The sequence below is a fragment of the Protopterus annectens genome, chromosome 9.part0 (genome assembly GCF_019279795.1).
Source record: "Protopterus annectens isolate FY-2018-M chromosome 9.part0, PAN1.0, whole genome shotgun sequence".
Taxonomy (NCBI): domain Eukaryota; kingdom Metazoa; phylum Chordata; order Ceratodontiformes; family Protopteridae; genus Protopterus; species Protopterus annectens.
In genome coordinates this window covers 1,349,668,498-1,349,685,464 of record NC_056743.1, presented here as the reverse complement: position 1 = coordinate 1,349,685,464, position 16,967 = coordinate 1,349,668,498, and the positions used below count along the sequence as shown (strand labels likewise).

The 16,967-nt window shown below is 39.8% G+C and overlaps 1 protein-coding gene across 1 annotated transcript in view; it reads right to left on the bottom strand.

Moving 5' to 3' along the window:
- PLEKHA2 (pleckstrin homology domain containing A2) overlaps positions 1 to 16,967 on the bottom strand; it is an 856,672-nt gene that overhangs the window by 286,481 nt on the left and 553,224 nt on the right. Inside the window, exon 6 of the mRNA XM_044084332.1 lies at positions 3,052 to 3,186. Within this exon, the coding sequence (XP_043940267.1) occupies positions 3,052 to 3,186 (135 nt within the window). The remainder of the gene's footprint in view (positions 1 to 3,051; positions 3,187 to 16,967) is intronic.

Sequence of the window (16,967 nt, the reverse complement as noted above, 5' to 3'; positions counted from 1 at the left end):
TTCTCAACCCTTTCAAAAGCTAAAAGCATCTCATCCATGGGGCCGGATAATATACCAGGTTGCCTGATTTTCCAAACCAGAGAAGGCCTATTTGAATCCTCTCTTTAATTTAATACTCTCCACTGCTTATATACCATTACAATGGAAAAAAAGCAATTGTAATGCCATTATACAAGGTGGCCAACCATGGTCCCTGCTGGTAACTACAGCATTATCATCATACGTAAAGTTATGGAATACATTAAACTGGACACTAAGATTCTCTTAAACCTGAACCCTCACCAATTTGGCTTTGTGAAAAGCAGGTCTTACAATCTTAATGGGCGGCCACGGTGGTGCAGCGGTTAGCATTGCCACCTCACAGCAAGAGATTCTCCGGTTTGATTCTTGGCTGGGGTGCCTTCTGTGCAGAGTCTGCATGTCCTCCCTGTGGTCGCGTGGGTTTCCTCCGGGTGCTTTGATTTCCTCCCACATCCCAAAGAGATGCAGTAGGTGGATTGGACACTCTAAATTGGCCCTAGGTGTGAATGTGTGCGTGTGTGCCTTCTGTGGAAGGTTGGGCGCCGGGCTGGCAACTCGACACTGTAAAACTCCACTGCCAATCATGAGCGGACAGATGATCCGCTTTGGTGACCCCTAACCGGAAAAAAGCTGAAAGAAGAAGAAGGTCTTGCAACCTTAATGCCATTAACTTCTATGAAAAAGTCAACAAAGTAGTTGACAGTGGTTATAAAGGATATCTGAACCTGGCCAAGGCATCTGATACTATTTCTCATACAGGTATTACTGACACACATGTAAACCTGAATATAGAGCCATCTGTTGCCCACGGGATAGCTGGTTGTCTGACAGAAGCCATGTGATCAGAGTTGCAGGTGACACTTCTGAAAGCAATAAAATTACAAGTGGTGTACTACAGGGCTTGATGCCAGGCCCACCTCTATTTGGTTATCTGTTTGTTAGACTTTCAAACTGACACTTTTGGTTTGCAGTTATATAATTTTGCAGACAACTTTATAATAATTTTCTTGATAATTTTCTTGAGTGGCAAAAGCCAGGGTACTGTTTGGCTAGGCTTATATAGGCCCTAGGGCCAATAGCCTAGTACCTACCTAAGAACCTAAGGACTGCATACTGACTTGTTATTCATTTTTCATTTGACTTATAACTGCTATAACATGGTTAGACTGCCTTAATACCTGATGCAAAGACAATCACATCATAATAAATGTAAAAAAAATATTGCTTAGTTAATTCTGGTAAATAAAACATGCCCATGTAATCAGACACTGTTGTAAGGGATCTTGCCACTCATTTTGATTACTCACTATCTTTTGAGCATCATGTCTCCATAGTAAATCAGATGTTCTATCTGCCTCAGCTAATTTCCAAATAAAAGAAAGCAGGGCACAATATGAACGAAAGTCATTCAAATTCATGTTAAAAGTGTATCTTCAAAAAGAACATGTTCGCAAATGCTTTAGCAATATAGGCTAAAATACATATAACCAACCAGTCACCCAACCGTGAACAAAACACATCTGTCCTCTGCTAAACACAGCTGTAGTAATAATGTAAACATGCATATGGGCTGTAAATATGGTCATCTATCCCTTACTGTAAACTGTGTAATCACTGCTGTAATATTTCTAACCAAATGTTTACCTGAACTGGATTTTCCAGTAAGACATATTACAGAAGATTTGCTTGTATATTCAATGCTGTTTTCCCTAATTACTCTGCTTATGTACTTTATGTAAGATGCCCTCTTACGTACACAAACTCAACATTGTACTTACTTCTGCTCTTCTGTAAGTCCAGGTCATGGGTGAAAAAGGTCGACAGACCAGTCTACCTGTTAACAGACTGAAAATAAATGAACAAGCAAACAAATAAAATAAAGAAGTCTTAATTCCTGCTTATCCATCTTTTTTCAGAACCGTTACTAAATATAATGCCCTTTTTGACATGTATTTGTTAAAACATAATCCTCTACCTGACAGACTTGATATTCTTACCTAAGCAGATTAACAGCCTCGAGATCTTGAGTTACCAAGTCAGAATATTGGTCATCTCCCTGTACTTAGTCTCTTTTAGACCCCTCTATGGTGCTCTATGTCTAGCTTTTTGAGCCACAAAAGACCTAACCCAACTGACCTACTTCTTCACAGAACAAATGGCTCCAAAAATAACCAGATAAAGGACCTAAACCTTCATTAACAAATAAGGCATGTTGGCATGGCAGATTCGTATCACACTGTATCCCCCACTTCTGGGGCAAACTTACACCACATGTCAAGTACAGTTAACATCCTTGCCACCTTAGGGTCAGGCTGTCTCATATTTCCAATGATTAATCTTGTGCTCCCCTCTCGAGAATGGAAGGAGCTTGTGAATATGGTTTATTGGAGAGGCCTGTAACAATCTAGAAACTGTCTAGTACTTACCCTCAAACTGGTCAGCAACCATGCAATAAAATGTCTTTTCTACATATTGGATCATACAAATTTAGCTCCTTTTGTTAACTGTCTTAGGTTTGTTAATAAGAAGACCTCCAAACTCTCAGCATACTGAATGCTTTATTAAATGTATCTGTTAAAAAAATGGAAATTCTTTTGCTCTGCCAAAACCTAAAATAGAAGTATTTAAAGGTATAATGCAGAATAAGGATGAGAAAGAAATGTCAACCCAGCTCTTCACTTGTTAATAGTTTTTCATATCAGAAAAATTAAAGTCTTCATCTGTCTCCTTCTCTGTGAGAAGCCAGCCGACAACACATATGTTCCCTAGCTCAATTCCAGTCTAGATAATAACCAATTAATATCTCAAGCCAACACTTACCATCCTTTCCTGCAAAAGCTCAGAAAAAGAAAAGAGATTTGGTCTGTCTCCAGATAGTAAAAAATAAATTTAATAAAAATGAAAACTGGAGAAACACTTTTAAGGAACCTTAGAAAGCATATAATATTGATTTTCTGCAATGTAACTGGATTATAACATGACACTTGTCTTGACAGATTTTTGAAAGAATAAGAAAATGTACTTTAATACCTGATTGATAGGCGTGTGAATAACAACACCTCCAATGATTTCTGTTTTGTAGGCAATCTGCTGTTGCTTGGTTTGTGTCTCTGCCGTGGATTTCTTAATTTCTTTAGTTGTTGGTAAGCTGCCACCTTTTGGCACCTGTGTAAATGACATGACAACGAATAATTAATGCTTATTAAACAAAGTATAATGAAAGTATGGAAGAGTGGTATAAACAGATTAATTACTTAGGCAAAAGAAGTGTGGATCACTCTAATACATGCACACAGCATATTTTTCTAAAAATGTGCAAATTAAGTAACATTTTGGATATTTGATGTACTGTACTTGCTTATGGCCCCTCCATTCCAAGCTCCTTTTCAGTACCTGGCAAACTTCCTGTAGCACCACTCTATTTACTCTGAGAGAGAAAACAAAGTGGGAGCAAAAGAAAGGAAAATTAAGGGAAAAAAAAAAAACTTAAGGGGAGAAATTTTTGATCAATGACCATATCTTCACCAAATGTACCTGTGGAGTACCTTTAAGGAAAGCAAGCTGCGTATACACGCGCGCGTAAGCACACACACACACACACACACACACACACACACACACACACACACAGACACACACACACACTCACACACACGCACACGCACACACACACACACACACACACACACACACACACACACACACACACACACACACACACACACACACACACACACGCACACGCACACGCACACACACACACACAGAGTAGGCTCTGCACATACATCAGACATACAAATAACAGTGATGCTTCCTGAAGCCTCCCAATGTGAAAAAGGCTATCTGATATTTCACTATCCGGTTCTTCTCTCCCTCTGCCAGCCTTCAGTCATCTGGTGACTACTCGAAGCTGGGCCGCTTGGTGCCAAGGTCAGTCCTTTTTTCAATGCAGTTGGCAGTTGATTAATTAAAGATACGTTTTATTTATAAAAAAGAAAGCAGATGTTTCAAATTGGACTGTAGAAGCAGTGCATTGTTGCTTTTCTTTATGTAATATGAGTAGGCGTATACACTCTAATAATTCAATGAGTCATTTCCCTAACTATGTTTTTATTGATTAGACTAAAGAAAGACACCATAGTGAAGGAAACCCATATACCATGTTCCCAAAACACAATATGCTGGACAGTCTTACAAACAGTCGAGGTTAAACTGCTTTGCTCTGCTTTGCTGGTGATTGAACATCTGCTGTTCGATCACCAGCCCCTCTCGCAGCCCCCTTTTGACCTCAATAATCCTGTACTAAAATAATAAAAGTGGATCACTGCTCTGCTCCTGGACTCCACTGACTCAGCTGAGAAACAAGAGCAAACTGATGTAAGTGGAACTTTGTGGCAAAAACACAAAAAAGAAAGCAGATCAATAAACCTGTCATTCATCCCAGTGACTGTCTTCAACTGGATCCCATTCACAGCATCAAAAACTTTTCAAACTCAGCGAATCACAATCGTAAAATAATATGGTCAGCAACATAAAATCAAAAACCATAAAAGAAAAGAATGCTGACCAAATGTCTTCCAGTGAAATTGAACACTTTTGTCTCAGTCTTATGAGAGATTTCTTCAGAATATAAACACATTGTGCAACCTTTAAAATAGCCATATAAACCATGTGATCTAAGTCACATGGCCAAGAAATCAAGGTACATACCTAATAAAATAAAAACAAGTACCAAACATAACAGTGTTCTTATAGTTTGGCAGGCCTCATTTTTAAAACACAATTAATGGATATGTCTTCATTTAAACCTGGAGATACACCAGAATTTTATCACAACTGCCACAACATCTCCCTGTATTCAGTCATACTTTCCCACTTTCCACCTTGTACTGGATAAGGAACTTGTTCCAGTACAAAAATGATGAACTTTTTGAAACTTGTGCATTGCTGTGCATGCTTACTAAGAGCATTAGTTGAATCATTGTTTTTTTATGATATTAACTATGCTCATAAATCCTCTGTTTGAGTGGACGTTCTGTCTTCCCCGCATAAAAACTATGACTGGATATACAAGTGGCAATACAAACCACCCCTTTTGTTCCACCATTACAATGTCCTACACAAGCAATGGTCCTTTTTTATCCTGGTACAGATATATTAGTTGCGTCATTGATAAATCTGCACTGGCTGCAACAGCCATACTTAGTCATTTTTCTAACACTACCTGAGTAGGAGGCAGACTTATTGTAATTACTTTCAATGTCTTTAAGGTTACTGTTCCTTTTGCAAACAAATAAAGACTCATCACTCAAAATGTGTTTGGGGGAACCATTCTTAATGGTTAAGTCCTAATTATGATGTATTATGTTTTTCAAATGCTTGTCATTCTTGTCAAGAGGTAGCATCATAGCAGTTTTAAAATTGAATCAGGTTGCTTCAAAATGGGTGGAAAGTCACTGCCCCTCCTACTGGAAATTTCAGTTGCCAAATTAAGGATTAGTTCCTTGGGGTATTCTCTCTCAAAAAACACTGATGACAGAACATGCACTTCTTTAATGAACTTCTCATCATAGCATCATAGGAGATTACTAGGCTATCAACCCAGAGGCCATTTTAAGCCTTGTCATTTCAACCCAATATAATACCATAGAGGTACTAGTCAATATGCAAGATTGCATTTAGTGATGACTGCCCATGTCCATGAGGGTTGTGGGCGCTATCCCCGATAAGAATTTATGGTGCTCCATCCACTCATCCAGGATCCTCTTGAAAACTGTCATAGAGGTGCTCTGTTGCACATGAATTGGTAGCCTGTTCCAAAGACATGGCAGTCGGTGGGAGATAAATATGTCCCCCCAGCATGTCCTACTTAAGTCGCAGGCCATATTTAAGTCCCTGAAATGGTTACCCCTAGACCCATTTGATTTACAGATATGCAGTAAGTTCATTAGGTTTGGGTCTTGGGTTGCTCTGTATGCCAGGCATAAGTCTCCCCCAAGAAGTCTATACGATACCGAGTAAGGTGACAGGGAATTTAGTTTGTCCATGTAAGGCACATGCTGGAGTCCCTTGATCTTCTTTGTTAGAAACCTTTGAAGCCTTTCTAATTGCTATAGTTGCTTAGTATGGTACATACCGAATGGGGTGTTATACTCAGTCATGGGCTGGATAAGTGCAGAGTATAGGGGTTAAAACTTCTTTTGTTCTTGAGGTGATGCCTTTACTAATCAAGTAAGCTATGTGGAAAGCTTTCCTTACAATGGTAGACATGTGGTGGTCAAAGTTAAGGTCGTGGTCAACCTGTGATCCCAGGTCACTTACCACTTCATGGGTACTTAGGGTATTGTTATTCATTTGACAGTGTGAGGGGACATTGTTTGTGCCAAAGGGAATGATGATGCATTTCTCTGAATTCAGTTTGAGACCATGACTAATACACCAGTCGTTGGTCTGTATGAGACCATCCTGGAGTATACTGACATAATTTGGGGATTCGGATCAGTTGTCTGCAAACTTGGTCATACACAACCCTTTAGTTTTGACTTGAACTTCTAAGAAGTATATATCAAAGAGTAGGAGGCCCAACACTGACCCCTGTGGCACCCTGCTGGTAACAGGTCTGCTGGTTGATGTGGGGTCATCCACTTTAACAGTGTGTGTTGGGTTTGTGAGTCAGTTGGCAACCCATCTTACAATGAAGGGGTTTACATTCAGTTTGCCAAGTTTATCAGTAATGCCTGAATGTGGGATTGTATCGAAACCCTTTGCCAAATCGAGGTGTGCTGTGTGCACACATCTGCCCTCATCAATGGCCATGGATGCACTTTTGAAGAAATCCTCCAGATTTAACAGTCAGGATCTGCCCTTCACAAAGATGAATTGGGTAGGATCCAGGGTTTGGAGGTCACCTATGTCTTTATTTATTGAGGTCCCTAATGATAAGTTCCATGGCCTTACAGATGAGGCTGGTCAGCCTTATGGGTCTGTAACTCCCTGGGTCTGTGGTTAGGCCACCTTTGTGTAGGGGAATCATTGTAGCTGTTCTCCATTCCACAGGAACAAAGGCTGTGGTTAGGCTATGATTGAAAAGGGTACTTAGTGGTGATGATAGTTCATGTTTTAGCCTGTTTAGAAGACAGCCTGGGATGTTATCTGGTCCCATAGAGGCCGCATCTGCCTTGGACAGGGCATTGAGGACCTGCTCTTCAGAAATGTAAGGTGAGGGGGAGTTTGAGGAAGGGTTTGTTGTAAGTTAGAAGGGGATAAGGGAGTGAAATTTTCACCAAATCTATCTGTAATAGGTTCATTATCTCTGTGGAATTAGTGTGTGTGATACCATTAGCCACCAGTTCTGCGCATACTTGGGTCCTACTATTTAGGTTACGTATTTAACTGCAAAAGGCCTTACATTCTTTTTTTCTCCAAACATCTTTATTAAATTTGCACATATAACACTGGCAATCTTACATTTATATAAATGAAAAACATACAAAATGATACCACTTTAGTTGCAAACAGTTTACATCAAGACACCATTGAAACAACGGTAGCTGCAAACATTATACATCACTTATAAACCATCTAGTCATTGTCAGCTAAGCTTTATATGGCTCATTCAAATCCTGCCTCTTAAACCTTGTTTCTGCTCTGCATATATTGTTACTACAATTTCCATTTTTTCATATGTAGTTAGCTCCTTCCTTTTTCTAAAGATACCAATTCCAGTTGTTTTTGTCTCTGTTACTATATTCACTATTCCAGTAAAGTTGTTCTAGACTTTGATTTCTATTTTCTAGTAAATGCTGTTTTGGCAGCCACCATAATTAGACTCAGCAAGGCTTTACTATATCTAGGCAATGTCGATTCTGTAGCATAACTCAAAAAAATCATCTCCCCAGTCAGTCCAATATGCTCACCCGGCATCTTCAACAGAAAGGTCCGCAGGGAATCCGTAAAGTCTGAAAGTTGATTACACTTCCAAAAAATATGTTCCCGGCTACCTATTTTATACCCGTTACACCTCCAACATTTGCTATCCACCTGGGGAAAAATTCTTTGGAGTCTACTTGAGGTATAGCAATACCTATGTAAACACTTCCAGGCAAAGATCCTAAATCTTCTAGACTTTGTTGCATATTTGAGAGATATACATATATTCCCCATTGTCTCTTTGTGAATCGCTTATCCAGTCTCTCGTCCCAATCCTTTCTAAGCTCCTCTGATTGATTGTTATAACTATCATGCAATATTTTACATGCTTTACTAATTATTCCATTTTTAATGGCTGCTTTTGTTCTTGATTCTATTAAAAACTCTTAACAGTACTGGTCTTTCATTTAGGAGTCCCCTATTTCTTTCTCTTGCCTATACTCTGATATCAATCCTTGATAGGGAAGGCAATCTCTAACCGCCAGTCTAAATAAATTCTTGGCCTCTTTCCATTCTATTACCTTTCCCTTTCTACTTATTTGCTCCCAATACCTTGGTTCCTTTGCCAGTTTTCCAGTTTTCTCAAATAAAGTTCAGCCCCCTCTTGCCTCTTATCTGTATCCCAGACCAAAGTCATCTTTATCAGCAAAATCTCTTTTTTCCATTCTTGTGCTGGTTTGGTTCTTAGAATACTCCCTGCTATTTTATGCAGTGGTACAGTGGTAGCATTGTTACCTCACAGTAAGAGGTTCTCCCATTCGATTCTCAGCTTGGCCTGGGAGTGCCTGCTGTGTGGAGTCTGCATGTCCTCCCCACGGTTGGGTAGCATTCGAAAGACATGCATGCGTAAATGGGTGTGCCTTTGTTGAAGGTTGGGCGTCGAGCTGGCACCTCAGCGTTTCGTAAAAAGCTACTGCCAATCATTAGCGGACCGGAGTTCCGCTGTGGCGTCCCCTTACCAGGAAAAAGCCAAAAGACAAACAACGACAACACTCTGTATGATTTTGGTTGTTCTCCTTAAGAGTCTGCATCCAAAATTCCAATCTCTCCTTATTTCTTGAGCTAAAAGGCCTTACGATTATCCTTGGCAGTACTTGCTAGGTTTCTCTCAAAGGGCTCTTGGAGGATTTGACAAGTTGTCTTATTTTCCTGTTAAGGCTGAGGAGGGTGCTTTTCCATTGTTGAGTCCTTGCCTTTGTTTCCTTGGACAGCAACCTTCTGCATTTATTGTAGTTTATTGATATTGGAAATCCATCATGGCAGATTGCCTTAGTTTCCCTAGACGGCAACTTTTTGCATTTACTGTATAGTTTATTGATGTTGGAAATCCACCATAGCAGCTTGATTTTCTTGGGGCTCTGGCTTTAATACTGTCTGGTACAGATGAGTTTATACACTTGTGCAAGTGATTGTACAGGGTTTTACTGTAAACTTCAGTGCAGTTACCACTTTCAGGTTAGGGTGGGGCTTGGAATGCATTTATACCTTCACCTAGGAGGGTATAGTTTGCATTGGTGAAGTTTTGTAGTCTGAGTTCACCCTTTGTGAGTTGTGGTGTTAGTGTCAGTTTGAAGGTGACTAATTTGTGGACAGTTTTAACTAATGAGGGTCCAACAGTTGCAGCAGAGTACCTGTTTGACATGTTGGTCAGGACCAGATATAGAATGTTTGTTCCTCTTGCCGGGGTATGGACAATTTGTCCAGGGCACCTGAATTCACAAAGTCAAGGAACGTTTGTGCTAGCGAGTTTGGCCTGGAGTAGGTTTCCCAGTTGATGATGGTATAATTGAAATGCCCCATAACTAGTGTGGTCGGTAAAATTTGAATTGTCTTCAATTTGATTAAGTAGGCTTTGTGGGTGTCATGACCAATAGAGGGGGATCTATAACTGGCTAGAACTTGAATGGGGTTCTTATCCACCATAACCTGGACATGGGGTAACTCCATGGAGTTGTCCAGTCTAACTAGACGTGAGGTGAATTAATCTCTAATATAGTTTGAAACACCACCTTCTTTGGTTTTCACACATTCATTTTGCGGTCTAAAGGTTTGGAAGGCATTGTAGCTTTGCAGGGCCAGGGTACTCTCTGAGACCTTAAACCAGGTTTCCATGACTACACAGACATCTACATCTTCTAGTGATAGAATTGCTTCAAGGGAGTGCAGTTTTTGGTTTAAGCTCCTAGCATTTAGTAGCATGACCCTTATTTTGTTCTGATTAAATAATTTCACATTGGTAATGTTTTCGAGATCTTTCCTAAAAACGGCACTATGAGGGAGGCAAGAGCCTTTGCCAGCTGTTGAAAACCTAGGGGTGCCAGGTGCAAACCATCTCTAGTAAAGCAGCAAGGTTTGTCAACCATGGCATCCCAGGCAGACAGGAACTGGATCCCCTTAAAATGACACCAATAACTAAGCCAATTACTGAAATCAATCATTTTTTTTTTGTTTATACTGTGGCATCATTCTAGGTGAGGGTAGTATGCTGCTCAAGGCTGGGGACATACCTGCCTGTGACACATACTCAGAGAGCTCGACCATGTCTTTCTTCATATAGTCCAGTGAGGTATGTCTCAGGTCATTCACACCAATATGAACTATGAGAGAGTCATAATGGTACTTGTGTCTGAAAGACCTGAGTGCATGCGTGATATGGTGAATCATGACACTGGACAGTCAGCTCTTTCTCCTTGTCCAACCTGGTGAGCGGGACATCCATGTGTCTCACTATTGGGTCTCAATGACAAGAAAACTTGCTTTTTGAGTGTTATGCCTTACAGGCTTGGTGGATGAGACACTGTTGTTGCTATGTGTCATGGATGCTGTGGAGACTGTGTTAGCTGTAGCAGGCTTGTGTTTTGGAGGTCTCTGGTGTTTAGGTAAGTTTTTTGAGAGATCCTCCATGTATATGGACTTAAGTGTTTGTTGAGTACTATGTGTATGAGTAGGGATTTGTGTATGAGTGGTGGTACTATGTGCATATGTAGTGGTGGGTGAATTGACAACCTTTTCCGTGTTACTGTTTGAGTGAGATAGAGCATTGATTCTAGATTCTTGGTGTAAGTACATCTTTAGTACTCTGTATTAGACTGTGTTATTAGTAGAGGGTTGTCTGTGTACACAAGGCAATTGCTGCACTGCCTCAAGAGACCCAAGTCAAAAACATTGGCAGGAAAAACAAGGGTAGTCCAATTACTAGGTTGAAGACTGCTGTCACTAAGGGTGGCTTTTCGGAAATGATCATAGAGGAGCTTGGTGAATGGATATTTTTGCCTGGGTTTTAAGAGAAAATTTGTTGAATTTAACTGTCTGGCTTTGGCGCACAATTGTGTGGTAGTGCACAGTGCTGCATAACATGCAAACAAGCAGAAACCTGCTCAGATGCAAGGCCTAAATACCAGAAGTTAAAACTTAAAAAAAAAAACTCTAACAGAATTCAAAAGAACCAATGACGATGCTTATTCCAACACTAGATCGGCCTCCCATTACAAGTCAGCTGCCGATCAAACACAATTCTCTCACCAAAGAGCAGATGGGCCCCTTCAACCCAAGGTGGCCTGGAAAATGTGCTCAGAACAAACAAACCACTACAAACAGTTCCAGAAGCAGCAGGCCTGGATCTGGATGATGCTATAGCTACTTGCTACCCTAGTTTCAGTGGGAAACACTACAGAATATTTAACACAGCAGGAAAATAGTAGTGAGACACTGAATAAATGTTTAAAACAACAGAAAATCAGCCGGGAGGCTCTAAATAATGATTTAAACAGTTAACAGATCAGTCAATTAAGTACTGCTTGGTGGGAAAACCAGAGCAGGCAGAATAGATAGCTTTACCACAGTGAAAAATACCAGTAAATACGTAAACGATGGAAACAACAAAAAAGCCTAATAAACAGTGAAAACTGCAATAAAATTTGATTTTACAAGGAAAGTGTAGCAGGCAATTGCAGTAGAAAACCTAATAAGTTGACCTTTGACCAACCCAAATAGACCATTTTGCCAAATAGGACATTGACTGCTAATATGTAAAAAAAACTGTTAGAATACATAGGCTTCCTATAAATATTACATTCAAACTGCTCCTTAGTTAGATTTTGGAAACACTGACATCTAAAAGATTATGTTAACTTATCATATTGAACATTAAATTCTGAAAAGTCAGTTTTACCATTTAAATAAGTTTAAAAAATTAGTTCATCCTCACAATCCAGCAATAAAAAAAATATCCAAATATCATAAATGTAATAATATTTCTGGCTTGAATGAACAATCAAAGACAAAATGTTTCTCGCAGCACCACATAACTTATGTTAGCATAAACAGGTGCACACTTTGCACCCACGGCCATACCTCTTTCCTGGTGAAAATGTTCTCCCTTAAAAAGGAGAAAATTGTTATTTAAAACAATTTCCATTGAATCATGAAGCAAACAAATATCTGCATTGTCAAAACATGTGTTCAGCACAAAGGCTTCATGAAACCAAGTGAGACCAGTGAAGTGGAGGACACTGAAAAAGAGATCTGTCATATCACCTGTCACCATTAGGGTATGCTCATTTATGATTTATACATGTCAACCATTCTAGGGCTGCCACGGTGGTGCAGCAGTTAGCGGTGTCACCTCACAGCAAGAGGTTCTCTGGTTTGATCCTTGGCTGTGGTGCCTTCTGTGTGGAGTCTGCATGTCCTCCCTGTGGTTGCGTGGGTTTCCTCCGGATGCTCCGGTTTCCTCCCACATCCCAAAGACATGCTGTAGGTGGACTGGACACTCTAAATTGACCCTAGATGTGAGTGTGTGCATATGTGTGCCTTCTATGGAAGGTTGGGCACTGGGCTGGCAACTCGACACCTTAAAACTCCACTGCCAATCATGAGCGGACAGGTGATCCGCTGTGGCGACTCCTAACCAGGAAAAGCCAGAAGAAGAAGAAGACATGTCAACCATTCTGAAAAATGTCATGAATCTTTTAAAACATGATTGGCACTGTAAAAAAAGGTTTTTAACTTAACATCAGTCCATGTGACCAGTCCTTCCATTTTGGAACCATGTGAAGAAACAATTATTCTATGTGGTGGATCAGACAATTTCTTGCGAATTTTCAGAATACCAAAGACTGCCAAGGTTGTAGGAAACTTAACCATCAGAAACTCGTATAAGGTTTTTTTTTTCAATAAAACCTTCATTCAGTAAATTTTCAAGCCATATATCAATCTTTTGATATGGAATGTTGATGAAGTTCTTAGATGTGTGATCATATGATGCATCATTGAATATAACACCAGATACCTTAAAACCATATGCATTGATGTCATCTACAACTGTACCCACGAACCAAAGCACATACAGGTACAAAGGAAAAGAAAATAACTCAGCACGTCTTGTACAGCAAGCTGGTTTAATCACATAAAACCCATTAACGCATTTCAGAAACAGTGTTTTCGTCCTGTTTAGTCAGACTTCATCAGATACCATTTAATACACTACATAGTCAGTCATTAAATACTCTTCCTAATTAAAGCCACCATCAATAAGAATACTTTGTTTTCACGTAACACTAACAATTAATTTAAAATTCCTAAAAAATGTAAACGAGTGCATTGCTAAAAACTACATTTTAACATACATATTTAATACCACAGCTTTCCTAAAAAGCACAGATGAAATCAGTTTATTTACAACTCTAACTTATTGCGTTCTATACTGTAAAAACACATAAAAACATTCTAAAATACATTGGAAAAACTATTAAATTATGTTGTGTAGGTGCATTGCCCCCTCTAGCAATTGTTGCTTTAAAACCCTTAAAAACATCTAACAGGTAATGACATCCTTTTATAGTTTAGCAGCTTTCATTTTCAATATGGGGGCTATGGAAATAAAATCATTAAGCCCTGGGTGGCTGGTGGCCTGTAAAGTAAGTTGCCACCAAAGTTCTTTGTATTCGATTTTCTCTTCCCATCATCATCATCATCTTCTTTCAGCTGTTCCCGTTAGGGGTCGCCACAGCAGATCATCTGTTTCCATTTCTTCCTGTCCTCTGCAACTTGCTCTGTCACATCAACCACGTGCATGTCCTCTCTCACCACATCCATAAACCTTATCTTAGGCCTTCCTCTTTTCCTGTTACCTGGCAGCTTTATCCTTAGCATATTTTTTCTCAATATACTCAGCATCCCTCCTCAGCACATGTTCAAACCAATGTAATCTTGCCTCTCTGGCTTCGACTTCAAACCTTCCAACCTGGGCTGACCCTCTAATTTACTTATTCCTAATGCTGTCCACCCTCGTCACACCCAGTGCAAATCTTAACACCTTTAATTCTGCCACATCCAGCTCTAACTCCTGCCGTTTTGTCAATGCCACTGTCTCCAACCCATATAACATAGCTTGTCTCACTGCCCTCTTGTAGACCTTCCCTTTCACTCTTACTGTACTCGTCTGTCACAAATCACTCCTGACACTCTTCTCCACCCACTCCATCCTGCCTGTACTCTCTTCTTCACCTCTCTTCCACATTCACCATTACTCTGAAATATTGATCCCAAGTATTTAAACTCATCCACCTTCGCCACCTCTACTCCTTGCATCCTCACCATTCCTCTATCCTCCCTCTCATTCACACACATATATTCTGTCTTAGTCCTGCTGACCTTCATTCCTCTTCTCTCTAGAGCATATCTTCATCTCTCCAGGGTCTCCTCCACCTGTTCCCTACTCTCACTACAGATCACAATGTCATCTGCAAACATCATAGTCCACGGGGACTCCTGTCTGATCTTGTCTGTCAACCTGTCCATCACCATTGCAAATAAGAATGGGCTCAGAGCTGATCCTTGATGTAATCCCACATCCACCTTAAACGCATATGTCACTCCCACCGCAGACCTCACCGCTGTCACACTACCCTCGTACATATCCTGTACCACTCTTACATACTTCACTGACACTCCCGACTTCCTCATACAATACCACAACTCCTTTCTAGGCACCCTGTCATATGCTTTCTCTAAGTCTACAAAAACACAATGCAACTTTATCTCTTTTTTTCACTTGCTCAAGAACAAAAAAGGTGTAACTAGCTACTGGACATATTCCTGTATGTTTCGACAAAGCATTAGAATCCTTCTTACACTGAATGCCATGCCAATGTTCATAAATCATTTTCCTTAACTTTTGCTCTGTTTTTCCAACAGAAAATGATTCACATTCCCCACACAGTACCAAATATATAAGCCCTACAGACTCACAATTATAAAATTGTTTACTTTCTATCCATTTATTCCTACTAGTCAAAAAAACTCTATTCTTGTTAGAAATGCATGTACACTGGGAACATCTTCCACACTTATAGGTTCCCTTTCTTATCATACCTCATTTTTTATTAGTACATGCATTTTCTAAGAGCCCTTTTAAATTTTGAGAGTTTCTGTACACTATTTTAAGAGGTTGTTTAGGGATATCCCCCAGATCAGTGAAGTTAGTAAAATTTATAGGTTCACAGGTTGGTACTAGGTTATCGGCCCTATGGCCTATACAAGCCTAGCCATAAAAATTCCCTGGCTATTTCTTCCCACAATATTTACTTCCCTGGACCCCTGTCTAGCTAGGTGACTGACGTGATCCCTGGGGTGAATTTCCTATCTCCCATCCAATCGTCAAGGTTCCTTTTGAAGAGGGCCAAAGAGGCGCTCTGCTTGATATGTATGGGCAGTTTATTCCAGAGTCTGGGGAGTCTCTGGGTCAGGAACCTATCCCTTCAGCATGTTTTGTTCATTGTGATGACAAGGCTCAGATCATTGAAGCATGTGGCTTTGAGGGATTGGGATTGCTTTAAGTGTAGCATGTCCAACAGCTCTAGGTTTGACATGGCCTTGTATGTTAAGCAGAGATTGCCTCTGAGTAGAAGATATGTGACAGAGTTTAACTGCAGTCTTTTAGATGATCAGCATATTGCATCTGCTTTAGGCCTGTGATTCTTTTTCAATTAACTTCCTTATACTACCTGAGCCAGCACTGAATTCCATGACAAATGCCTTGCCAAAATCATCTTCCTTATTTATAAAAGTTAAAGTTGCTTCATATGGCAAGCCCAGAATTGGTTTGAATTTAGTTTCCCTCCCTAATAAAACTTCCTTTCTAACTTCATCTATCAAACTACTTGGGTATCCCCTAGCCTTATACAATGACTCTAACAAGTTACACTCTTCATTAAAATCGGTGTCATCAGAAACCATTCGACTTGCTCAGACATATTGCCCTTTGATGACATTCCTCTTACAGTGGGGGGGGGGGTGCACTATCAAAGTGCAAAAAGGAATTAGAAAAAGTTTTCTTTCTAAAAATCTTTGAGTTAAACCTATTGTTCTTCCTGTATATCTCAATGTCCAGAAATTGCAACTTTTCCTTAGATACCTTATAAGTAAATTTTAAAAAGTATGTGGTTGTATTTAAATAATCTAAAAATTCTTCTGGAAATTCCATAGAACCAGTCCAACAAATTCCTATATAATCAGGGAACCTCCTATAGAGGTTCCATTGATCTGAACAGATGGATTTTAAAACAAAAATTTCCTCCCATTTAGCTAAAATTAAGTTGGCGTAGGTTAGGGCATTTAATGACTGTCTATGTAGTGTATTAAATGGTATCTGATGAAGTCTGACTAAACAGGATGAAAATGCTGTTTCTGAAGTGCGTTAATGTGTTTTATGTGACTGAACCAGCTTGCTCTACAAGACGTGCTGCAGTGATTTTATTTTCCTTTATACCTGTATGTGCTTTGGTTCATGGTCTTTTTGGGTCCAAAATCAAGAGTTATTTTGGTTACAACTGCACCCACGCCTTTGTCTGTTTCATAATCTGAATGGACCTGATGGAAAATTTTGAATCTACTAATTACAGTTTATCACATTTCAGATTAAAATCTGAAGTATTTGCTATGACTACAGAAGTCCTTGAGGTCCTTTTCACATAACTTCTCAAAAACAGCAAGGACTGGATTTTTTTTTTGGGGGG